The 26,681-nt window shown below is 39.2% G+C and overlaps 1 protein-coding gene across 1 annotated transcript in view; it reads left to right on the top strand.

The window, feature by feature from the left end:
* The first annotated feature begins 2,643 nt into the window (after window positions 1–2,643).
* The window catches only part of TRAM1 (translocation associated membrane protein 1), a 33,055-nt gene continuing 9,017 nt past the window's right edge, over window positions 2,644–26,681 (top strand). The window contains exons 1-10 of the mRNA XM_046022336.1: window positions 2,644–4,909; window positions 13,328–13,391; window positions 15,554–15,675; window positions 15,799–15,915; window positions 17,285–17,343; window positions 19,019–19,103; window positions 24,238–24,308; window positions 24,415–24,519; window positions 25,461–25,604; window positions 25,940–26,100. Coding sequence (XP_045878292.1) covers window positions 4,787–4,909; window positions 13,328–13,391; window positions 15,554–15,675; window positions 15,799–15,915; window positions 17,285–17,343; window positions 19,019–19,103; window positions 24,238–24,308; window positions 24,415–24,519; window positions 25,461–25,604; window positions 25,940–26,100 — 1,051 coding nt within the window. The 5' untranslated portion in view covers window positions 2,644–4,786. The remainder of the gene's footprint in view (window positions 4,910–13,327; window positions 13,392–15,553; window positions 15,676–15,798; window positions 15,916–17,284; window positions 17,344–19,018; window positions 19,104–24,237; window positions 24,309–24,414; window positions 24,520–25,460; window positions 25,605–25,939; window positions 26,101–26,681) is intronic.

The following is a 26,681-nucleotide window of genomic DNA, read 5'->3' on the forward strand; positions in this document are numbered from 1 at the left end:
CATCCTGCCCTCTTGGTGCCTTGACTCCCCACTTCCAGTGCATTCCTCCTCCATCCACCTCAGCACTCCCTCCCTCCATCATGCCTTTACCATCTCCTGGCCAATGACTGCACAACATCTGACCTCACTCCCAGCATCCAATGCCCTGACTACTTCCTTCTTAACCAACTAGTTCCACTCCAGCCATCTTCAACCCCATGGGCACCCCTCCCATTCAGAGGCCCTAGCACTGTTTCTCTGCATCTGTCAGAGAACTGGCAAGGAATAGAGGCATGTTCAGATGGGTTTAATTGGAGAGGGTTTGATGAAGTGCCACTTCACAGAGTGCGCAGGTAGAGGGAATGAACGAGAGATAGGGAAGCTTCTGATGACTGGGGGTGTGGGAAGCCATTACCACTAACAGCCTGAAAAGGCCAGGGAGAGAATGAGCTCACTGAGCCCAGGGAGAGCCAAACAGTGAGAGAAAGGTTACCTGACAAGGGCTAGACCACAGGAAAACACAGGCAGTCCAGAAACAGTAAAGCAAGGAGGAATCAGGGACAATAAATCCCCAAAACTCTCCTCGGATTTTTTGACCAGTGCCTTCCTTTGGCCAAAGTCTACTAGGAGTCAGAGGGCAAGAAAGCCTCAGGGATGGAGTCTGCAAAGGTTTGCCTTTCACAGCAGGAAAGGGTGGACTGCAAGCTGGAAAGTAATAGAGGACAGGACACAACCACCCCTCACAGTGTTCAGTTCATTAGCCCTGCCCTTATCTGCAAACATCCTCAATATCCTCGTCCCTCTGCCACATGGGCCTTGCAAAACCCAGCTTTCTGCTTTCTCCACACCTGGATCCAAGCAGGGGGTGTGGCTGCAGACAAGTCTCACTTTGAATTTATGTCCACAAGTCTCAAGGAGCCTCTGCTGTCTGATTATGTTCCCCTAATCCATTCACCCTCCCACAGTTTGACCCCATCCTCTCTTCAAACCTCATCCTCACTCCTGATGACTTCATTTCATATTTTACAGAGAAAACAGAAGCTATCAGAAGTTGTACAAAAAACAACTGATTATCATAGACTTAAATGCAAAAACTAGAACTGTAAGGTTCTTAGAAAAAACGAGTAAATTTCTGTCATCTTGCATTAAATAATTTCTTTTTAAAATGTTATTTATTTATTGGAGAGAGAGAGCGGAGTAAGAGGGAGACCACAAGCAGGGGTGGGGCAGCAAAGGCAGAGGAAGAAGCAGGCTCCCAACTGAGCAGATAGCCCATGCCATCCAGGGACTCTGAGATCTTGACCCAAGCAGAAGACAGACAACTGTCATTGCTTATGGGCCCCAGTGGCCCATAAGCAATGATTTCTTAGTACACAAAGAGCAAATGATAAAAAAGAACACAGATCCATTGGGCTTCACCAAAATTAGAAACTTTGGTGCTCCAAAGAACACCTTCAAGAAAACAGAAAGACAAACACACTAGGAGAAAATGTTTTCAAATCAGGTTATCTGAAAAGGGACTCGTATCTAGAATATATCTTAAAAACTCATAACTTAATGAATTAAAAAATAATAATAACCCAGAATATAGCAATGGATTTGAAGAGACATTTCTCCAAAGATATACAAATGGCTAGCAAGCACATGAAATGGCTAAGAATCAACAGCATTAGTAGGGAAATGCACGTCTAAGACATAATAAGAAGCAACCTTAAACCACTGGGAGGGATAAAATTACTCGATAGAAAAATAACAAACAGTGGCAAGGTTGAATAGAGACTAGAACCCCCAGACATTGCTAGTGGGATGGTGAAATGGTGCAGCGCCTTTGGAAATCAGTCTGACAGTTCCTCAAAAAGTAAAACATAAAGTTGCCATGTGACCAGCAACTCTAGATAGACACCCAAAACAAAAGTCCCTATAAAACCTACACACTAATGCTTACAGCAGCATTACTTGCAATCACCAAAATGGAGAAACAAACCGAATGTCTATGAACTGATAAATGGATAAATAATATATGATATAACGGTACACTAGATATTATTTTGCCCATAAAAAGAAATTCTGATACATGCTACAACATGGCTGATCCTCAAAACCCTCATTTATCTTAAGTGAAAGAAGCCAGTGAGAAAAGACCACAATTCTATGTATGTGAAATGTCAGAATAGGCAAATCTAGAGAGGCACTAGATGAGTGGTTGCCAAGGACTGCCAAGTCCGTGAGGGAAAATGGAGAGTGAGTGGTAACGTGTACAAGATTTTTTTGGAGGGTGATAAAAAAGCTCTAAAATTAGAATATGGGGATGGCTGCACAACTTTGTTAATGTTCTAAAAACCACCAAATTGTACACTTGAAATAGGTGAACTATGTGATAAAAATTATAAAAATTTTAAAATTTTAACTTAAATTAAAGTTAAATTTAAACTTAAATTAAAGTTAATTAAATTAATTAAATTTAATTAAATTAAACTTAAATTTAAGTTAAAATTTTAAAATGTGTTTTCAAAAAATACAGTTGAGGGGCTCCTGGGTGGCTCGTCATTAAGCCTCTGCCTTCAGCTCAGGTCATGATCCCAGGGTCCTGGGATTGAGCCCCCCATCAGGCTCCCTGCTTGGTGGGAAGCCTGCTTCTCCCTCTCCCTCTCTGCCAGCTTGTGTTCCCTCTGTTGCTGTGTCTCTCTCTGTCAAATAAACAAATAAAATCTTTACCAAAAAAAAAAAAAAAAAAATACAGTTGAATCCTAAGAGACAGAATGCCTAGATCAGTCATAGAAGTCAGCAAAGGTTTCAAAGAGATCACACATGAATGAGACTTGAAGGCACAGTGGGAGCAGGCTGGGTCTATGAAGAGGATAGGAGAAAACATTCCAGACAGAAGCAGCAGCAGACACAAAGCTGGGGGGAGCATGGAAAGAGAGTGTGATCTAGAGGTGTGGGGTCGGAAATGCTTGCACTGAGATTGGGTTTGAGCCTGTCTGTGTAGGCAAGGGTCAAATCATGAAGGGCTGTTTCATACTCCTAGCTATCCATGAAGGAAAAGGAAAACCATCAAAAATTTTTGAACCTGTTAGATGCATCATTGTAATGTAAAAACTGAAAGGTGATTTGGAGGTAAGCGAAACTAGTAATCACTTGACCGGAAAGGAGAACAGTAACAACAGTTAATTCGTAGAGAGCCCTAACTCTCTACTAAGCACTTTCCTGGAATCGTCTCATGTAATTGCATCACATTTTAACTACAAGTGCCTTCTCTTTATAAATGATAGCTGTATGGCTTGGTCCCTTGCCTCCTTAAGGTCTTCAGGCAACTGTAACCTCCCCATGCTTTCCCTATTCCTTTTACTTTCTTTTTCTCCAGGACCCTCATCTCAACTTAACCTGTTTCACTTTTCAAATCCTGTTTAAAGATCCTCTCCCCTCTCTAGAATGAAAGCTCCTAAGAACAGATTAATTTGTATTTTCCATTCAGTTCTTTATCCCCAGTTTCCTTGCATATGGGTAGATGCTCAATATTTTTTGAATAAATGAATACATAAATGAGGAAATCGAGTCTCTCAGATTAAGTAACTTGTCTACCGCCATTCAGGTAATAAGTGGCAGAATTCTGACTCAAAAACCCATCATCTTAAACCACTCAGCAATTCAACAAAGTTGTCGAGAATTGTGTAGCCAAAAGATAAGTCTCCTCCTGAGGCTGTGGCAGTGGTAAGGGGGAAAAGGAATAGAATTACCTGAGTATGACAATAGTTTGGATATGGAAGGATGCTAAAAGGTATCAGTCCAGGATGACTGTGGTTTCTGGATTTGGCAAACAGGTAAAGAGTGGTGTGATTTAAGAGAAAGAACACAAAAGAGTCTTAGTTTGGGTAGAAAGATTAAAGAGGAAGATCTGTCTTTCCCACAAACCTTTTGTACCATCTCTCTAGATTACTAAGAAATGTTAATAAGTATCAGGCAAGTAAACCCAAACAAATTCTGATTGTCTTCAGTGAGAGGCAGGGAGGGATGGGGATGTAGGTGAGACCGAACAGGAACTGTTCCTTAAAACAAAACAAAACAAAACAAAACAAAAACTAGTTCAAGCTTTCAAAAAATGTTTTTTTAAGTCCCCAACAGTGTTTAAAATAACTCTGAAGTTAATATTTAAGATACTAAAACTGAAGAAGTCACCTTACCCTTGTGTAGTGAGACTGTAATCCCATGTTTTGATTACCGTGGTGGTGGCTGTGGCTTACAAGAAGTGACAATCTATATGAAAGCAAGCACTGACACCCAAGCCCAGAGAGGCCAGGAGGGAGGGAAGGCAATGCTTTCGGCCATGCACGCCACAGCACGTGGCCATTCTCGACCCGCCGCGGACTCAGCCTGTTAACTAGGAGCGGGAAGCTCGCGCCTCAAACGACTGCCAACCTCCATCCTGGAGCGGAGCAGTGGGCGTGCCACTCTAATTCCTTACCCAGGAGAGGCCATAGGCAGACGGCCTCCGGTCCCCAGGCGGCGCTGTGGGCTCGCAGGGGCGACCCCGGCACGAGCGAGTGCCGTCTCCCCGGTGCGCATGCTCACCCCCGCTGTGGGCTTGCTTGCTTTTTTTTTTTTTTTTTTTTTTTTTTTTTTTTTTTTTTTCCGGGCGGCCCCGGCGGCTGCGTACTGGCTGTGGGATGGGAAGTGAAGCCCCAGCGAGCGGCAGCGGCAGGGCTGTGAGGAGCAGCCAGGGGGAGGCGGCGGCGGCAGCTAGTCGGTGAGCAGCTGGAAAGAGCGGAGCCGGGGAGGAGCACCTGCAGGCACGGGCGGTGGCTTCACCATGGCGATTCGCAAGAAAAGCACTAAGAGCCCCCCGGTCCTGAGCCACGAATTCATCCTGCAGAATCACGCGGACATCGTCTCCTGTGTGGCGATGGTCTTCCTTCTGGGGCTCATGTTCGAGGTGAGTCCGCCCCGCGCCCCAACCGCCCCGTCGCTCCCTCCTCGGGCTTCCAGCCTTGGCCCCTCGGCCCAGGACCGCGGGGGACCGGACCGGGGCGGGGGAGGTACCGGCCCCCCGGACCCCGAGGTGGAGGCCTGCCCTGCCCTGCCTCGCGCCGGCTTCGGGCTGCCGAGCCCCGGCAGGCCTGGCCGCCGCCCGCAGGACCGGGGGGCCGCCGCGTCGCCCCCTTAGCCGCCGCGCACACCCCGCCCCCGCCCCCGTCCCCTCCCGTCGGCCGCGCCGCGCAGTTCCTGGTTCCCGCGAAGGGTTACGTGGCAGCCGGCGAGGGGCCGGCGGGCGGCGGGGGCGGCCCCTGCGCTGCCGAGCTGGCTCCGGGCGGGCGGGCGAGTGGCTGGCCCTGGGGCCGAGTGCGTCTGGCGGGCGAGGGCTGGAGATGCGTGGAGGCCAGGCCTGGCGGGGGGCCGGGGGGCGGGGGACGCCTGTAGGACAGAGTTTGGGATGAACGCGAAACCGACGGAACCGGGCGTCCGCTCCCTATTTGAAGGGCGGTGGCCCGGGGCAGCGAGTGATCGCCACGAGTTCAGCACACTGAGGCACACCCGATTGTTTTCATTCTTCTCTCCCGAACCGGTATTATTGCCACTTGCCGAACTTTTTGCCGTGCTTTTGCTTTTCCCTTGAACAAGGTCTGATCCGTAAATCTCGCTTCTGAACAGCAGTGCCAAGAAGCCGAGTAGATTTTCTTTTTGTTTCGTGAAGTATGAGAGGATGGAAATGTCAGGAGTGTGTAAATTCTCTTCCCACATATCTAGTATTTTGATGACTTATTTAACAGCTGTTGAATGTGGGTAATAAACTTTGCAAGGTGAACGTGTATATAACATCCTACGGTTTTCTTTCCTCCGCTCCTCAGTACACACGCCCATTCCTTCTTGAACTTCTCAATTTTTCTGTATAGATGCTATGCCCCGTTAAATACACTAATTATTTTACTTATGAATTGTTTGTCTCTCTCCTCCTGGAATATAACCTCAGTGAGGGCAGAAACTGAGGTTTTATTACTCTGTTTCCAGTGCCCAGAATAGCACCTGGAACATAGTAGGTGCTTAAAAAGTATTTGTTGGATGAATGACATTAAAAATTCTTGAGAAAAACTAGTAGAATGAGACTGCCAGTGACAGCTGAATACTTTTTTTATTCATAAGATGAATAAAATTTTTAAGTGGAGTCCACGTGGGTTTTATAAATGTTATGAGATAACTTAAAATTTTAGTTTACTTTTGCTTCTCTTCTGAGGCTTTTCTGGATCTACACAGATGTTTTTATTCCTGACAGTGCCATTTATTCCACTTAGCCCACTGCTAAGGAGCAGTAGGTATGATGGAGCGGAAGGTAGAAGAAGGAAACTAACATTATGTCCCACGCTTTTAGGCTGGCCCTGTGCTACTTACCTATCAGGTGACCCAAGTCTAAGCCTCAGTTTTTCAACCTAAGGAAATAACAGCACCTGTGGTATTCTCACAGCCATTGTTAGGTTACCAGGATCAGATAATATGGTGTGACTGCGTCTCATGGTTGTTTAAAGTACTATATGAGCGTATCATATTAAAAGTGCAATTCTAAACATTTGTACTCACTTTCTGAATTTTATGTTTTTATATACTTTCTGTTTTGATATTAGAAGTAATACCTTTATATGTACAGTATATTCAACAATTTTATAAAACTTGTCATAGCCCATCTCCATATGGTAAGAATTCCTGACTCTAAAAATCTAATCTAAGAATAATATTACCTGCAGGGTATATTTACAATGCTTTGAGTGAAATGGAATATTAATCAGAAATCCTGACACTTAGAAATGGTATAACTTCGCTTTTTTGTAAAAGATTTCACAGTCTCTTACCACATTTCTCGGGAAGTTCACCACCTATACTTTGCCTCACATATCAGTGATTTTTTTTTTTTTAGACTTTATTTCTAAAGTTGGAGAGGGGGGTAGCCACAGGGAGGAGCAGAGGGAGAAGGCAAGCTGACTTTCTGCTGAACGTGGAGCCTGCCAAGGGGCTCCGTCTCACAACCCTGAGATCTTGACATGAGCCAAAATCAAAGGACTAAATGACGGAGCCACCCAGCCCCCCCATGTCAGTGATTTTTTTATAATAGAGAGTGGTTTTTATTTCTGTGTAAATCTATAAAATTTATAAATCTAAATAGAGACAACAAAGATCTAAATAGAAGCTTTTAGTTCAAAAGAGAATGTAAGGGGCGCCTGGGTGGCTCAGTGGGTTAAAGCCTCTGCCTTCTGCTGGGGTCATAATCTCGGGGTCCTGGGATCAAACCCCGCATGGGGCTCTGCTTAGCAGGGAGCCTGCTTCCCCTCCCCCACCCCCGCCTGCCTCTCTGCCTACTTGTGATCTCTCTCTCTGTCAAATAAATAAACAAAATCTTAAAAAAAAAAAAAAAAAAAAGAGAGGGGCGCCTGGGTGGCTCAGTGGGTTAAAGCCTCTGCCTTCGGCTCGGGTCATGATCTCAGGGTCCTGGGATCGAGCCCCGCATCGGGCTCTCTGCTCTGCAGGGAGCCTGCTTCCCTTCCTCTCTCTGCCTGCCTCTCTGCCTAGTTGTGATTTCTCTCTGTCAAATAAATAGTAAAAAAAAAAAAAAAGAGAGAGATAGAGAATGTAAGATATGGAAGAGCAAAGTTTGTGCAAGTTGTATGTTTTTCTTACCACATGTTAAAGTTTTAGGATTGGAGTGCATGTTATATACATATCAGGAAAAATTGACAAAGTTAGTTTGGCTGTTTGAGTTTTAAAATAATTGCTGCTGAATCTCAAAATTAGCAGAACTATAGAATTACAGTATTTGTGTTAGAATAATAGAGAAGTTGATATTTTTGCAGTCGAACTTCTTAGGCCTTTTGTGTAAATATATTAAGGAAATGTCGGAGGATTTATGGAGAAATTGACAGAGTGATAACAGATACTGTATTACTAACTAAAATGAAAAATCAATATAAATATACTGTAGAAGCATAGATGTTGTAGCTAAAGGGGCCGGGTTCAAGTTAGGGCTCCGCAACTTGCTCCCTGGGTGACCTAGGGCAGATCATTTAACTTCTCAGAACTTGTTTCCTTTCTATAAAACAGGGCTCATTGGGTTACTCGGAGAATTAAATTAACTAACGTGTATCATGGCTTTAGTTCAGTGCTTGGTTTACAGGAGCCATGCCATAAATAGTAGCTATTATCATTCATTAGATATTTATCAAAGTTGAAAATAGAAGACAGCATTTTTCGGTGAAAAAAGTGTCCCATGGTTAGCTTCTAAAGAGATTCTATGTAAAAAGGTTGATTTTTTTTTAAAAAGGTAGTCTGTTTTGGAAAAATCTAAGTTTGATTTCCAAGAAACTTCATGTTATCAAGAATTGATTGTAAATTTTGAAATCGTGGTTTTAATTACAGTCAGTATCTGTCCACATAATACAAATCATGGTCTTTGGTTAATGGCTTCGTATTTGAGTTGGGAAAATTTGAACAGTTGAAAAATAGAAGGGTGCTTGGGAATCCAGGTGAGGATAAGAGGAGTGAGAAGTTAGGGTTTCCAAGAGGAATATTTTCTTCTGGAAGGGTGCTTCTTTTCAGGAGTCTAGGTCGTCTGTGCCGTGCCGATTTGGGGAACCAAATCTTGGAACCATTTTGGAGGGTTTGGGTTTGTTTTTGGGTTTTTTTGTATTTTTAAGAATGACTCATCTTAATGCTCACATTTTCTTTCCATCTCGTTTTTTAAGAACGTAATTTTATTTAAACTTAAAGTGATGGGGAAATAGAATGTGATATTCAGAAATTATCCTTATTTTTCAGGCATATAGTCAATGTAGTAAATCACACCTGCCTCTAACAAGTACACTATAATTTGAACAAGAGAAAAATAGCAACCCCAAACTGGTGACCTCTTGATTAAGGAAACATTAGGATATTCATGATATTACATACAACATAGAATTAGATAATTCCTTAGAGTTTGTGGAGCCTGTTTAAGATGTATCTGAGTAAGTTTCCTTCTTTTCTTATAAATGGAAAGCAGTGTTATCAATATCCAAAACTGTCATAAACTCAGTTATTTTTACTTGTGAGTGTATTATATATTTCTGCAGCTTATTTTATTCCAAACTAATTTGTCTTCCTATTAATTGATTGTAATGTTAGTTTAAAGTAATGCTGGCTGGAGTGTGAGGCTTAGGGAGGCCCGGAAATGGCTAGTAGCATGATTTTTCTATAAACTTTATGAGGTGTGTAGGTTTTATTTTTCCTCTTGCTGTACTTAATGCCACATGCTAAAATAGCTGGAGACCCGATTTTAATTTTATTTGGAAACCTACCATAAAACTATAATCTAATTTTTGTTGCTTTTGACATTTGATATTAAATGTATCTTTGAAGAATTTCACTTGTCATTTGTAAAGGACTCCTGAGAAGTTTTCTTAGCTACAGTAATGGTGACCTCATATTCTAAACTAGAAACAGGTATATAGAGAAACTATGTATGTGTTGATATATGTGGAGTCTGAATAAAGATATCAAAAAATGAAGTTTGGTCATCAGTCAGCTTTATTAAAAGTAATCACATGAAAGCAGTGTTGCCCTGGAAACTCATGCCATTATTCTGCTCTGATGCATTCATGTGAATGACCCAAATGGTAGTACCAGAACCCTTGCTGGCCTTTTCTATGCAGGTGACTTTTTTAAGCAACTCACTTTAGTGGCCATACCATGGACTTTATCATGTAGGCTTGTGTTGTTTCCAGATTCTGAATTCCAGTATAGCAGAACTCAGCCACGACATTCATGTCGCTTCACCTCCTTCATTCTGCTGCTCATGTGCTGACTGTCCACCTAGTCTAAGCTTTTATGGTGCATTGCCCCCCTCATTGCTTTGCTCTCTCCCTGCAGACTTTAACTACTTGTCCACACTCCCCAGACCTCAGCTCCCTTTCCCTCTTGGTCTTTTCTCCATATTAGCCCTGTAAATATCCAACTGTGGAGTCAGCCCGCCCTCTGCCTTTTCTCTGCTTCTGCATTTGTGGATTGCTAAAGGTTGCCAGAGAAAGTCATTCACTTGTGCTGATAGATTATATTACAAATCAAAAGTTTCTAATCTCAGACATCAGTAACACCCAGTGATCTTTTTTACTTTTCTCTGGCCAGCTCCTTCCCTATAGGAGTGAAATAAATACTCATCTTTCAAATCCCTAATTATGCTTAACAGATGGCTTTGCTGTTTTTTCTCTGCCACGAGAAAAATAAGAATTTACTAGATGTTCGTTTCTTCATTTTTCCTGCCTTTTGAATCTGTCTTATCCATTACTGCCTTCTTCCCCATTTAAGAAGAAAACTTCAAGATTAACTTCTAGCTCTGTCCTCACATTTTATTTCCTACCAGATCTTTCTATCCATTACCCCCTTAAATGTTTAATTTCTTTCTTTTCCCTGGCATCTTCCTGATTGCCCCCACATACGCTCAGTCTCAAAAACAACATAAATCTTGACCTGGCATCCATCACTGGATACCACTTTGTTTCTCTTGTGTTCTTCAGTCTGTGGTGTGGTTTTTACTCTCACTGCTTCATAGGAATCACTCAAGCCATGACTGCTGATGGCTTCTTAAAATGTCCAGTCCATTGTCCTCTTTTCCTGCCAAGTGTCTTTTGAAATTTCGACTTTATTAACCACACCTTTTTGAAATGTTTCCATTCTTGGCCTTGGGGGCATCAAGCTGTCTTCATTCTTTCTGCCTGTCTGATCATTTCTTCTTTCTTTGCCACAAGCTTTTTCTCTGCCCACTCCACAGTTGTGATGTTGTCCTACTTCTCTACAAACACAATGCTGTCTCCATAGATGATTTATGTACCCCCACATTTTCAACTACCTACTATAAGTAGAGACTCCCAAGTCTTTAAGCAAGAATCTCCCTGCAGAGTGCCAGGCTTAGGCTTATCTGCCTCTTTCCACCGAAATATCTCACAGAAATCTAAGTCCATCTAAAGCTCAGAGTTTTCTCTTTTCCCTAAAAGCTGCTGCTCCTCCTGTATTCCACATTTTTATTAATAGTGTTACTTTTCACCCCTTTATTCAAGATGTTAGGTATCCATACATAATCTTTGATTCTTCCTCTCACTCCCACACCTTATTCTGCCTCAAAAGAATTGTCTCTGTCCCACTACCACTGCCTTAGTTCAGGCCTTACTATCTTTCATGTGGCTCTTGCAGAAGTCTTATATTTGACTTGTGTACTCAATCCAGTTTATGTTTTATGTAGTATTAACAGAATTGATCAGTCACTTAGCATGGGTCAGGCCCCATGCTGTGCTCTAAACATACAGTGAAGAAACAGGCATGGTCCTAGCTCTTTCGGAGCTTACTTTCTAATGAGTGTGACAGAAATTAGTGATATTATCACACTGAGAGTATGTGTTTTCTAAAAAAGGAACACACTTGTTAATTTCACAAAGGCTCTCTTGAAAAGGTGTGATCGAACTGAGATCTGAAGGGGGAAGGTTTTCAACAGGGTTTCAGATAGAATCGCATGTGCATAGACCCTGTGATGGGAGGAATCCAGGAGGCAGTGATCTGAGTTAAGAGTGAAGAGGCAGAGGGGAAGGGTCTTGGATTACTGTATGGGCCACATTAAAGATGTTGTTCCTCGGGTGCCTGGGTGGCTCAGTCAGTTGAGCGTCTGACTCTTGATTTTGGCTCAGGTCATGATCTCAGGGTTGTGGGATCCAGCCCTACATTGGGCTCTGCACTCAGCCAGGAGTCTGCTTGGGATTCTTTCTCTCTCTCTCTGCCCCCTCCACTCATGCTTTCTGAGTAAGTGAACAAATAAATAGGTAAGTAAATAAATAAATGAATAAAATATTTTTAAAAAAAGATTTTATTTTTTATCCTAGGAAGGATGGGAATCCAGAGAAGAATTTTTAGGGTGGAGGTGGGGGATGGATGGGCATGTGAAAGGTGTTAACATGGTCAGAAGTTGATTCTGGTTGCAGTGTGGAGAATGGATTTGAGGGGGCTTGAAAGACCACCTACTAGGTGTATCCATGATCTTTCCGAAAAGCACAAATGAACTTCCCCCACCTCCTAATTGTCTAGTTGTGTCAAAATAAAATCTAAAGTATTTAGTCCAACAAAGAAGGCCCTTTCTGGTGCTTGAAAAGTTTTCTAGGCTTTTCTACTGCTTACTGATGTGCATCCATGCCGGACCTCGTTTGCTGCTATTTGTGCAGAAAGCCTTTGTGCTTTCTGTTCTTCTACCTATGCTGCCCTCACCATCCCCTCTTACGAGCCTAGGGAACTTCTGTTTTCCAAAAAGAAGCAGTTCCACACCATATCCTCTGAGAAGCTTTTCCAGAAAATGCCTCATTCCCCACGCCAGGAAAAAAAAACAAAAACAAAAAAATAATTGTTTATCGTGAATACCTGTTGGTTTATAATATTATAGAATCAGGTATTCTATATTGTTATAACATATTGTTATATGTTATATGTATAACATATTATAATATTATAGAATACCTGATTCTATAATATTATAACAATATGTTTACCCATCTTCCTGACCCAACTGAGCTACAGGTGGTCAGGGATTGTATCGTTCGTCTTTGTTATTCATTCTTGTCTAGCACATTACCTGGTGCCCATAAATACTGAGTAAGCATTCCATTTTTCTGTTCTGACCACTTTACTTTTACCAATAATCAGGTCAGTTAAATATTTATTGACCACTTAACTATCCCAGGTATGTGAGAGATAAACGCACACACACCACAGACCCCACCTTTGAATCATTTTTGTGGTGGTAACCGCGCTTCCTTTTCTTTCTTAATTTGCATTTCAATTTTTTTTTAATATTTTATTTATTTATTTGACAGACAGAGATCCCAAGTAGGCAGAGAGGCAGACAGAGAGAGAGGAAGGGAAGCAGGCTCCCTGCTGAGCAGAGAGCCCAATGCGGGGCTCGATCCCAGGACCTTGGGATCATGATCTGAGCTGAAGGCAGAGGCTTTAACCCACTGAGCCACCCAGGTGCCCCTCAATTTTTTTTTTATAGGAACTTTGTTCATTGTATAGGTCTAGAGTAGAGACTCTTTGTCAAATCCCTGTTTACTGAAACTAAAGAGTGTCTCTTTTGAATTCTTAAAGTTAGGAATAACACAAACTCATCTAAACTGCAGCACTCCCAGGCTCAACCCCTAGGTGATCAGGAATTCAGTTATGCCTGTCACAGTGCCTCGAGAACTAGGGTGCCCTTGATTCTTATATTTGGGGGCAGCACTTACAATGTTTTCCTTCCTTGATCTGCTATTTGGGATAAGGTCACAAACTGACTTGATCTTTTTTTTTCATTCTTTCTTTCTAGATAACAGCAAAAGCCTCTATCATTTTTGTTACTCTTCAGTACAATGTTACCCTCCCTGTAACAGGTAGGTAGTTTTCTTTCAAGATTTTCTATTTAAATAGAAGTAAGTTTTACTTGAACAAATTTGGAGATGATCATGAATGCTAAATTCTTTGATTTTAATAGATTTCATTCATGATTAGATTGAACGTTATTTTAATTTTGTAATGCAAGATGTATTTTGTTGACTTCACCCTATAGATTATATGAAAATCCAATTTTATGTGTCTGACCTTGATTGTATATTTTGTAAATGAACTTGACTTTCCATGGGAGAACTTTTTTTTTTTGCCTTCTCTTCCCTCTGATCTTTTTCATAAGAAAATTCTAAGAATAGATATTATATATTTGTTTAAAGTGTTATTATTCAACTAAGGTTTCTAAAGATACAATGTTTAGGTTCAGTTTTTCTGACCTATGAGTTATGTTTTAGACCTAAAGTAATCGTCCTTTTGAGCCTAATTTATTTTTGTGTTTTTGTTGTGGTCTACCTCTAAATGTCAGTAAGCTCTAGGAGTTATAAACTACACTCTCAGGCTCTATTTTTTTAAAGTTTCATTTCTTTTGTTTGTTTGTTTTTGTTTTAAGTAGGCTTAAAATTTTAAAACACCCAACATGGGGCTTCACACCCAATGTGGAGCTTGAACTCATGACCCTGAGATCAAGAGTCACGTGCTACACCAACTGAGCCAGCCAGGCGGCCCTAAAAGTTTTATTTCTAAATTATGCAATGTGAAAGTCAGGTTGTTATTGAGAGTTGATTGTAGTTGAATACAATTATACAGTTAACGAGCATGGATGAGGGTATTTGGTTAATTAAATATTAATATACTCAAGACAAGTATTGGCTCTGTATTTAGAATATAGGACCAGTTATATAACATTGAATTAATTGGGTTTAATTTAGTTACATAGTTGTATACATGCCTTTGGCCCTTAAATAATGCAGAGGGTTAGGGGCTTTGACCCCTGTGCAGTCAAAAATCAACATACAATTTTTTGAGTCCCCAGAACCTTAACTACTAATAGCCTACTGTTGACTAGAAGCCTTACCAATAACATAAACAGTTGATTAACACATATTTTGCGTTAAATGTTTGATATACCTCATTCTTATAATTAAGTAAATTAGAGAAAAAAATGTTATTTTTAAAAAGATAAATGTTATTAAAATCGTAAGGACAGGAATGTACATTGGCAGTACTATATTTCTTGAAAAAAACCTGCAGGTAAATGGACCCACGCAGTTCAGACCTGTGCTGTTCAAGGGTCAGTCACATTTGATTTAGTGATTTAGATATCAGGTCACTCAAAATCACAAAGTTGTTTTGAAATTTGAATATGCCAGAGAAGAATAATGCTCTTTTTATCAAATAATTTCCATAAACATAAAGCTTGAGAACAATTTGCAGCAACTCGTAAGTATTTGATTAAGATTTGTTTTGAAAAATAGAACAATTTCGAGGATTAAAGACAATTTTAAGTGATAGTTGCCTCTATCTATAGTGCTTGTAGGTCAGAACTCATTTAGATAGAGGTTAAATCAGTTTTTCTTTTGTTTGTTTTTTTTTTTTTAGAGAGAGATCACAAGTAGGCAGAGAGGCAGGCAGAGAGAGAGGGGAGAAGCAGGCTTCCTGCTGAGCAGAGAGCCTGATGCGGGGCTCGATCCCAGGACCCTGAGATCATGACCTGAGCCGAAGGCAGAGGCTTAACCCACTGAGCCACCCAGGCGCCCCTAAATCAGTTTTTCTATCAGAATCATAATGAATGTCTAGTTTGAAAAGAGGTAGAAAATTTCAAAAGTTCTTTAAAAAGACAGACAGATAGGCTAAATATAATTTTGATGCAACCTAATCGCTACCTGGGATAATAGCAATTTTACAGTCTTCCCAAGGATCTGAGTATGGCCTCCCTTTCCCTGTTTTTTGGTCTTTGATGGCTGTAACTAACATGTGTCAAGTCTTTTGTAAGTAATTCTTGAGGCCTTGGATTTCTGGGTAGTCTTCAATTTTCATTGCTTCTAAGACTCAAGATATCCAAAAAAAAATCACCTATAATGTTTCTATAGAACTTATTTATTAGTTAGTGTTCTTTTGTTTGTTGCCATAACTATGTTGTACTTAGTACTGTTCTTATAATCTTACGTATATTTTTGTGTATGTGTGTTCTGTCCTTTTTGGCCTTCAGAAGAACAAGCTACTGAATCAACATACCTTTATTACTATGGTATCAAAGACTTGGCTACAGTTTTCTTCTACATGCTAGTGGCGATAATTATTCATGCCATAATTCAAGAGTATGTGTTGGATGTAAGTATACAATCTTAGAAATCTATACTTGATAAAATACTAGCTCTCCATACTTATAGTAGTCACATATTAAATATGCCTTATAATATATTCTTAATTACTAATGGTTATTTTTATTTTTAGAAAATTAACAGGCGAATGCACTTCTCCAAAACGAAACACAGCAAGTTTAATGAATCTGGTCAGCTTAGTGCATTCTACCTTTTTTCTTGTATTTGGGGCACATTCATTCTTATATCTGTAAGTATATACTATGCTTAAATTTTCATTCCTTAAAGTATTTATGTTATATACCCAGAACAGAAAATGATGTCCTATTTTTAATGCTTTAAGCAAATCCTGAACCTTAGAAAATCCCTTCTCTATTCTTGTTCTTATTTAAGATTAGGAATTCTCCTATTGAACTAGTATAAATCAAGTTTCAGCAGTAAGCCTCTCTTTTCATTAGTTTTCATACAGCAGAAATTCTAAACTGTGTTTAATGTTTCAAAAAGTCTTACTCGTTTTTAATCAGCCGAATGTTTTTATATCCTGTAGTCATTTGCAGATATCTCTATAGTAGCAAAAAGGGTAAGTCAGTGATAACTTCTCCTGGGTTATGTGAATTGTAATGTTTCTAATCATTTCTTCTTTTAAAAACAGTCCAAGTAGTGTCCAAGCAACTTAAAATATTTTGTGACTTTTCAGTTAAAGCTATCAAATCCTTTAATTGTATCATTCTAACTAGTGAGGGGGGGAAGGTAGTGTTTATGATAGTATTAACAGTCTCTGAAATTTATATGCACTCTAGAGTTTACATATTTTTTAGTTTGTTAGGACTCATAATTTTTTTTAATCGCCCTGTTAGAGATGAATAAACAAGCAAAGTGTGTAATAGTTAATGTTGGAAATAGATTAAGACTCAATCTTTCCAGGGCTCATGCTTTAATGATACTTTAATTTTTTTAAAGATACTTTATAAATATATGTAATTTCTGCTTAAAATATTGTATAATTTTCTTAAATATAACAATGATACATTTCAATAGGAAAATATTCTTATTAAAGATAAGTCACTTGAGAGGTTTGTTGGGGTTTTTTTGGTTTTTGGTTTTTTTACGTATACAGTAATTCTCACTGAATAGATCTGGTTGTCTAAGAAAAAGATTTGGATTAGTGTATGGACATAATCCTATAAAACTTGACAGCACCTTGATCCTCCATCTCCTGTCAGGTGCTACATCTTTGCTGAAACCCTTTTCTGATCACCCAAGACAAAATTCATCTCTCCTGTAGGTGTTGTTGCCTCTGTTATGTACCATTACTGTTTTTTTATTGTTTTATGTTTGTTCGCATACATGTATTTTTTACTCTATTGGATTGGAAGAATTTTGAAGGCCAGGAATTACGCTATTTGACTTCATATCTTTCATAGTGATTGTCATTTTGCTAAAATAAGCAATTCAACTGAATCAAAGATAACTAAAACAACTAAGAAGTTTTAGCTTCAGTGGGTTCTTTGGAGCCCGATCTGGGAATCTATAAATGTGCAAGAAATGAAAATACTGTCTTATTGTCCAAGAAATTTGCATTATACTCAATAGGCTAATTTTTATATCTTCTTTCTTAGGAAAACTACATCTCAGACCCAACTATCTTGTGGAGGGCTTATCCCCATAACCTGATGACGTAAGTCATTTTAGCAGGCTTTTCTTAGTTATGGACCATGATCATGTCACTTTTGAGCAGAACCCATTCTTGTCATTCTTTTTAACACTTTGGCAAATTCATACAATAGGTATGTCATTGGCAGTCCCTCTGCCATTAGAACAAAAACTTCTTGTGGCCTTACTTTTTTTTTATGTATGTGATAATATTTCCCACATGTTCATTAGCTGAGAAAATTGATTTTAACAATAATCTTAATTTAGTTCCCTTCTCCCTCATCCTTTCTCCTCGTCAGTTCTCCATCTTCTCCATACTTTTGCTCCTCTTCCACGCCCGAGTCTCTTTTTACTCCTTTCATTTCTTCTCTTACACTGTAAACTTCAAAGTAGCGATTGTCTCTTTTTTATCTTCCTAGCCCCCAAGGTTTCAATACAGTCCTGTAAAAAAGCTCAGTGTTACAAAGACATTCAGCTATGTTACTCATTCTTCAAGCCCAGCTCTAGCACAACTATTCCATATTTTCCCTTGCTGCGTTAGCCTATGTTGTCTTTTGCTTTCCTGAATTTGTTGTTTCTGTGTACAATATCTTAGGTAATACCTCAACATTGTCTTGGATGTTCTATAATTGTTTCATTTATGTAAGTCTTATATTGTGCCCATGCCCACCAAGACTCTGTGTAACTTGACAGCAAGTAGGAACTGTCTCTTTATATTATATATCCTTCAGTGTGCCAGGCCATATGTAGGTGATTGTCACCTAGACAACATTCAATAAATGCACTGTGATGTGAGCATTGGAGAAAAAAGTACAAAGAGAATAACATGACCATGCATACCTTTGTTTTTAAGTCCAACAATAATACCCATGCTGCTGAGTCATTCTGCCTTTTTCAAATGATACTAATCCAGTGAGCTTTTATGCAATAAACATCATATTTATATAGGACTATCTCTCCTCTCCCCCCCCACCAAAATTTATTTCCAATTGGATTTTGGTTTTCAGTTTTAGAAGTCTAGAGGAGAAGGAGAAGGGAGAACAAAGAGAAAGCAGGAGGACTGGAGGGATATAATTCCAGAGACTATTGATTCTAGGCTGATGAGCTCAATCTCCTGGGGAACATTCCATGCTGTATTCCTCTTTCTGATCCTGGTTTTCCTCCATTTATTTGGGAGCTCTCTCAGTGTTCCAACCAAGTAGAGTTACCATATTTCCCTAAGAAAAAAGTCAGGGGGTGTTTGCAGTTGTGATTATGTTCTTCTAGGCCCCTTCACCTTTGTGTCCATCTTTTTGCCCTTCCTTCTTTCCTCCTGGTGAAACCTTAAAGGTCTGTAAGGTGATTCCCTCAAAGTCATGCTCCTTATGTCTTTGGTAGCTAGCATGACAAATCAGTATTAATTTACTAATAGACTAGGGCGTCTGGTTCCTCCCCGCTAGCGTGCAGGTCATCAGGGTTCTGCAGATAATGTCTTTGCATCTGTTGTTTAATCTAGAGGAATCAACTGGTGGTGAGAATATTCTAAGGAGATAGGGAAGTGGCTGCTGGGGAGTTGTTAAAGGGGAGCAGAGTACTGCAGGGAGACCTGAAATGATAACACAAAGGTAGCTACTTTGTACATCCTGATTTCCCACGTTTGTTTTTACTTTATTCTTTAAAAATAAGGTGCTTTAAAAGGTATTTTTTTCCTTTCTTTGCAGATTTCAAATGAAGTTTTTCTACATATCCCAGTTGGCTTACTGGTTTCATGCTTTTCCTGAACTCTACTTCCAGAAAACAAAAAAAGTAAGCTGGGATTTTGTATTTTTACAAGTTGTCTTGTCATTTTTTTCCTTTTTTTGAAAAGTCACTCTAAAATTGGACATTTTCTCATGTCTCTAACCTCGATTTTTCTTTCCCACCTCAGCTCTTCCCAATTATTCTCCCACCTCCCCTCTTCCCACAAAGACTAAATATCTTCACATATTTCTTGGGGAAAATCTTTGGTCATATTTTAACTTAGAGTGGAATCTTTTACATTTGACATGTTAATCACTTGTCTTAAAATTATATTAGTGGTAATTTTAAAATTTAAACAAATTTTGAAATCTGTAATATTAATATTACAAGTAATGTAATATTAGTTGTATGTTATTGATATTCTTAGGAGTTTCACAAATGAGACAAAAGGATAAATCAGATTATTCTGCAGCTAACAGTTCTATGTGTTAAGGCCCAGTAAAAAAAATTCAGTATTAAATAAAGTAAGCCGTGGTTAAATACTCAGCAGTAAAGCTTTTCCTGAAATGGGTGGAGTGTTCTTTTTAGCATGTGAGAAAAATGTTTGTTTGTTTGTTTGTTTGTTTGAACAAATAACAACTGAAGCAGTGCAATATCCTTCTTTCCGTTTTACCCTCAGTACTTCTCAGGTCAGACTCTGTGATACTGCTGAACACACTTTAGTTTCGAAACTCTTTCTTCTCTCAAACCTTTACCACCTCCCTGTTGCTTGAAACTAAATACAGCAGGTCACCTGTGCTCTGCGGTGGTTTCTCTGGTTTGTACCACCTCCTCCCTGCTCCCTTTTCCTCTGTGCTCTCCTTAGGCTTCATTCACACTGATACTCTCTAATTTTATGATCCCAGCACATCTTTTTCTGGGAATACTGTTAAATTAATTACACATTGTTACTCCCTTTTTAGGGGAGAGATTATTTTTAAAATCCTTATACAGGAGTATGGACAAAACAAGTTTAGTCCTGAGTTCACAACTATTGAAGCTGGGTAGGGCTACGTGGGGTTCCTTATGCTCTCCCTTTGTTGTATATGTATTTACATGTGTCCACATTTAAAGCTCCCTTACTTTTCAGGATAGAATTGTAACATGATCATTTCCTTTCTGACTTCCCCAAAGCCACACTTATTTGTATATGTACTACAAGTAGTTAATCCGGAGTATAGCTACCTAATTTATTATTGCGTTGTGTCTGTGGTGTTTGTGTCCTGTGTGTTTGTCATCACTGATGCTGTCTGCTATGATGGGAAAACAGCATCAAATAGAGTTCATTTACTATGGCTTGAAAGTTCTTTTTATGTTGATTTCTTTTTCAAGTGGAGTGTTTTTCTAGTTAAGTTGATTGTAAGGATTAGGATGATAAAACCTTTGGCTTAGAACGGTGTTAAGATCCTTAAGCTCAGTTTCCAGAAGCCCTTCCATATTCAGTAAGCACCTAGTGTGAACCACAGATGTCCTTGAGCTGCACTGCCCAAAACAGAATCCACTAGCCACATTTAAAGTAATTATAATTAAAAACAAAATGTACTTTCTTAGTCACACTTAGTCCTACTGCAAGTACTCATTTAGCCACATGTGGCCATACTGTCTACCATTTTGGATAGCAGAGATAGAGAGCATTTCCATCATTGCAGAAAGTTCTGTCAGGCAGTGTTGCTGAGAACATCATTGTTTCTTAGTATCTTACTACTGTGGCTCAAATATTTAAAGCTTTCTCCATGTCCAGACTTGTATACCCATAGATATAATACCTCAAGGCTCCATTATTAATCTGTATGTCTCTTAGTCATTGACCATGTAAATAAGGAAGGACATTTCAAAGTAATTGCTCATTTTAGTTTTCAAAGTTTTCCTTTCTTTATCAATTCCTGCCAGATGGCATTTCTCCAGAAATGCAATCTAATTTTTATGGAATAATTTGCATAACTTAGAACTTAACTGAAACTATTTTTAACACCTACATATGACAGTCGAAAGTAACTGTTTCAAGTAATTAACATAATTTGAAAGTAACAGCTGCATATGTGTTAAACAGTTTCTTAAAATTTACTCTATGAAAATTATTTTTGGAAGAACACTTTACTGGAAGAAACTAGTACAGTGATTGTTTTTGAACTGATCCTACAGAGAAATGAAGAAAGAAAGAAAGGAACACTACTGTTAGTAGCAGTTCAAGAGGTGTGTTAGTCACAAATAACTCGGTTTCTTTTAAGGAGAATATTTTAAGTACATACAATATGTATGCTTTAATATAAACATTATTCCATTTTGCCCATAAGAAGATTCACAATGTAATTTCTTTTCTTTTTTTTTTTTTTAAAGATTTTATTTATTTATTTGACAGAGAGAGATCACAAGTAGGCAGAGAAGCAGGCAGAGAGAGAGAGAGAGAGAGAGAGAGGGAAGCAGGCTCCCCGCCCAGCAGAGAGCCCAATGCGGGACTCGATCCCAGGACCTTGAGATCATGACCTGAGCCGAAGGCAGCGGCTCAATCCACTGAGCCACCCAGGCGTCCCCACAATGTAATTTCTTATCCAACTTGAATATGTAGCATTTTGGGGAAGTCTCAGTGAAATAGCCAAATGTTTTATTTCTAATATTCAGTTTATTTAGTTTAATTATATATGCGTGTAAATATTTGCATATCCTGTGAATATTTTAAATTAGAAATAATGCTTTTCCCCCTCCCCACTTCATGGAAGGTATATTCACACTCTCCACATGCAGCTTTGTTGTTCGTATCTGTCATTCATCACCAGAGCCACTTTTTGAACCCTTTCAGTTTGTCCAGAGTACATCATCATCCCTCTACTGATTCCTCTACGAGGCCCTCTATAAACACTTAGAAATCACATTGATTGAGGTTTTTAAGGCTGTGTATCTTACCCAACCATGTATTTCTTATTTAAAATAATCGATATAGATCCCTATTACATAAGAGTTTTGAAAAAAAAATTTTTTTAAAGATTTTATTTATTTGACAGAGAGAGATCACAAGTAGGCAGAGAGGCAGGCAGAGAGAGAAGAGGAAGCAGGCTCCCTGCTGAGCAGAGAGCCCAATGCGGGGCTCGATCCCAGGACCCTGAGATCATGACCTGAGCTGAAAGCAGAGGCTTAACCCACTGAGCTACCCAGGCGCCCCAGAGTTTTGAAAAGTTTTAAACATGAGATGGCTCCATCTGTGGTTTAGGAGGAAATTTTGGCCTTATATGTGGGCATATTTATGATACTCAGTTTGAAGTCAAATTTTTTAGTACAGTGTAGTTAAAACACTTTTTTATAAGAATAGAAATTTACTAGGGCACCTGTGTGGCCCAGTGGGTTAAACCTCTGCCTTCAGCTTAGGTCATGATCTCAGGGTCTTGGGATCGAGCCCCGCATTGGGCTCTCTGCTCAGCAGGGAGCCTGCTTCCTCCTCTCTCTCTGCCTGCCTCTCTGCCTACTTGTGATCTCTCTCTCTGTCAAATAAATAAAATAAAATCTTTAAAAAATAAAAAATAAAACATTTTATTTAAAATTATAGTTAAAAGTGTTTTGTTGTGTACTGTCTACAATCACGTTGTACGTTGCCAGTGATTTAAACACCACATTTTGGGAAACATGATATGTGTATCATGGGGGCACCTGGGTGGCTCAGTGGATTAAGCCTCTGCCTTCAGCTCAGGTCATGATCTTAGGATCTTGGGATCGAGCCCCACATAGGGCTCTCTGCTCAGCGGGGAGCCTGCTTCCCTCCCTCTCTCTCTGTCTGCCTCTCTGCCTACTTGTGATCTCTCTCTGTGTCAAATAAATAAAATCTTTTAAAAAATGTATATCACGTATATACAGTGACACCTATATTCATAGCATGTGAAATAGCATTTATAACATTGTGGGTGAGCTGTTCTGAAATGATTTTAAGACCAGAAAAAGGTCCCCTTGTGTTGAACTTCAGCATATTATCTTGACACTGTTCTCCTATTCTCTCTCTCTCTTTTTTTTTTTAAGATTTTTTAGTTGAGAGAGCATAAGCTGGGGGGAGGGGCAGAGCAAGAGGGAGAAGCAGACTCCCCACAGAGCAGAGAACTTGATGTGGGGCTTGATCCCGGGACCCCAAGATCATGACCTGAGCTGAAGGCGGACGCTTAACCGACTGAGCCACCTCAGGGTACCCCTCCCTCTTTCTTGTAAGGAGAAATATTTCATTAGAAGTTTAAAAATTAAGACAGCTTATTTTCAGAGATCCTTCTCTCTCCAACTGGAAGAACCACTGTAAACTTGATACCATATCTTGGGTTTTTTTCCCCAAGAGTCTCAAAACATAGTAGTATATATGGTACTATTTGACTGTCTTATGTTCTCCCTTTCTAACACTTGATCTTTGTACCACTCTTACTAGAGAAGAGTTTTCAATTTCAAAACTACAGTTGTAAAATCTCTACTCTTTATCCAGAGATTCGGGGAGTAACTCTACTGAAATGTAGAAGAAGTAGTAGAGGGCCAATAAAGGCCTGCGCTCAACTGTACTAGATGCCAGAGATGAGTTTAGTGAGGTTCCAGAGGAATACAGTTCAGTTCACTTAACATCAATCCACCATTTAAAAAAATTACAGTTAGCAGCCATAGTACATCAGTAGTACTAACCAGGCTTAATATAGCCTGATACTGTATATAAGTCAGGCTACTATGACTGTGTTCCATATATACATGGAAACAGCAAAAAACAAAGTAGAAAAGAGATGTGTATGCATTTCATAAATTAACAAGTGTTTATTGAGTTTCACACGGTCAGTTTTGGGGCGCCTGGTGGCTCAGTGGTTTAAGCCTCTGCCTTCGGCTCAGGTCATGATCTCAGGATCCTGGGATCGAGTCCCGTATTGGGCTCTCTGCTCGGCAGGGAGCCTGCTTCCCTCTCTCTCTCTCTGCCTGCCTCTCTGTCTACTTGTGATCTCTCTCTGTCAAATAAATAAATAAAATCTAAAAAAAAAAAACAGTCAGTTTTTACAAACATTTGTGACTACAACTCAGATGAAAAGCTAGATTTTACATCATAATTTAGTGTGTATGTGTGTGTGAAATCTGTAATAAAATTTTAATGAAATAGTGTAATATGCTGTACACAGAAATGGGTCAGCGTGTTTAATCTATTATGCATCTCTATTTACAGGAAGATATTCCTCGTCAGCTTGTCTACATTGGTCTTTACCTCTTTCACATTGCCGGAGCTTATCTTTTAAAGTAAGTTGGGGTTTTGCTTGGATATGGAAATGGACGGGGTAGATAGTGGGTTAGTCTGTTTTAATTGGTAATTCATCTTTACATTTTAAATTTGTCTTTTTAACAGCTTGAATCATCTAGGACTTGTTCTTCTGGTGCTACATTATTTTGTTGAATTTCTTTTCCACATTTCCCGCCTGTTTTATTTTAGTGACGAAAAGTATCAGAAAGGGTAAGTTGTTTAGCCATTCTATTTCTTGTGTAATTAAAGTCAAGTCTGTGTTGCCAAGGACGGTGCTATTGCCAAGGTCCATGCTGGGGCAATTATATCACTCTGTAAGCTGTTAGTAGTAGCTTTAAATAAAATAAAACAACTTTACAATTCAGGTTGGCATTTTATTCTCTAAAATGGGAGTCTCATCTTTGCTGGAGAGATGTTATATTGGAACTTAAAATTTTGAAGGTTTTGGGGGTTTAGTTTTCTGTTATAATTGCCCTTTGGTTTAATGCATGTTTTTCTTTTGGAGGAAGAGTAATGGGGAAGTAATAATAGGAAGGAAAGAAGAAAATGAAATAAAAGATTATATAGCCTATTTATAAAAAAAAAGACTATATAGCCTAAAAGGTACTAAAACATTTTGTTGGAAAATTGGACTGAAAACAGAATTGGAACAGTATGACTTGTTAAAAAAAGAAAGTAAAACTAGGCCTATTAAGTGGGAATTGGGTGTCCTGTTTGTTAGCAGGACAACTTTTGTCCGGTATTTTTCAGAATTTTTCTGTGTACCAGTAGTCATTAATAATACTACATTTTTAAAAAGGAGATCAGCTAAACGAAAAGTCAATTATTTCTTTACTGAACTTCTAGAATCTTAAAGCTCCTGTGTTATATATCTCCAAAAGTGTGATATAATATATAGCAGATCCCAAACATTTTACTTCAGAATCCTTTTTTGCAGAACAGTAAGAAATTTTTTTTATTATTTTTATTAACATACAATGTATTACTTGCCCCGGGGGTACAGGTCTTGAATCATCAGGCATACACATTTCACAGCACTCACCATAGCACATTGTTTTAATATGCATTTGCTCAGTAGGAATCTGATTTCTATTAGAATCTATTCCTATCTTTGCAATTTTATGAGTTTGACTTAAGACATTTTCTTACAGGTTTTCTCTGTGGGCAGTTCTGTTTGTTTTGGGAAGACTGCTGACTTTAATTCTTTCTGTACTCACGGTTGGCTTTGGCCTTGCAAGAGCAGAGAATCAGAAATTGGATTTCAGTGCTGGGAACTTCAATGTGTTAGCCGTAAGGTACAGCCCATTTTAACATTTTTCTTACTTTGTACTGCTATATAGGATATATTATCCATTTATGATATAGATCACCTTAAAAAAATAAAGAGATGCAGGGAACACATTCATGTGGTTTCAAACCTGCTGCAGTCTCATATGTTTTAATTGAAATGCTAAGGGATTTCTTTTTTAGAGATTAACTATTAATGGGATAATTATTTATTAGCATCATCTTGTCACCATTGGGAATTTAGCACCAAGTTAATCCTGTCAGTGTAAGATAGAATACTTCATTCAGTGGCCATTGCTTTGATATACTCTAATGTTTTGTTTATTAACCTTAATATCCTCAGAATTGCTGTCCTGGCATCCATTTGCATTACCCAAGCATTCATGATGTGGAAGTTCATTAATTTTCAGCTTCGGAGGTGGAGGGAACATTCTGCTTTTCAGGCACCAGCTGTGAAGAAGAAACCAACAGTGACTAAGGGCAGGTCTTCTAGAAAAGGAACAGGTTTGTATTCAGTAAGCCGTGAAAAAGCTGAAGTAGAAAACTTTTTTTTTTTTTTTTTAATGTTGTGGGGTCTTATTCTAAACTTAATTAAGATTTAAAAAAAATTTTTTTCATTTGAGAGAGCAAGAGAGCGCTGTGCACAGGAGCAGGGGAGGGAGCAGAGAGGGAGAGAGAGGGATAAGCAGATGCTGTTCTGAGCGCAGAGCCCAACGCAGCGCTCAGTCTTATAACCCTGAGATCATGACCTGACCTGAAACCAAGAGTCAGACACTCAACTGACTGAGCCACTCAAGCATCCCTAAGTCTTACAAAGAAAATTTGATTCTGTTTTTAGCAAAATCAGAAGCAAAGTAAAACCCATTCAACAATTTGTTGATTCCCAGGGTCAGTTATTTCCCAAAAGCTGTCTAATAAACTCTCTTCTCCCAGGTTTTCCACTAGACCCGTTTATATGGGCCATTTTAGGAGTGAATAATAAACCCAGCAAGTGGTAGTTTGTGCTTTCAAGCATCTTACTCGTATTTAAAAAAAAAGAAAAGAAAATCCTCTTTATAGCCCCTCCCATCTGCCTTTAGTTCCCA

Source organism: Meles meles, chromosome 1 (genome assembly GCF_922984935.1).
Source record: "Meles meles chromosome 1, mMelMel3.1 paternal haplotype, whole genome shotgun sequence".
Classification (NCBI taxonomy): Eukaryota; Metazoa; Chordata; class Mammalia; order Carnivora; family Mustelidae; genus Meles; species Meles meles.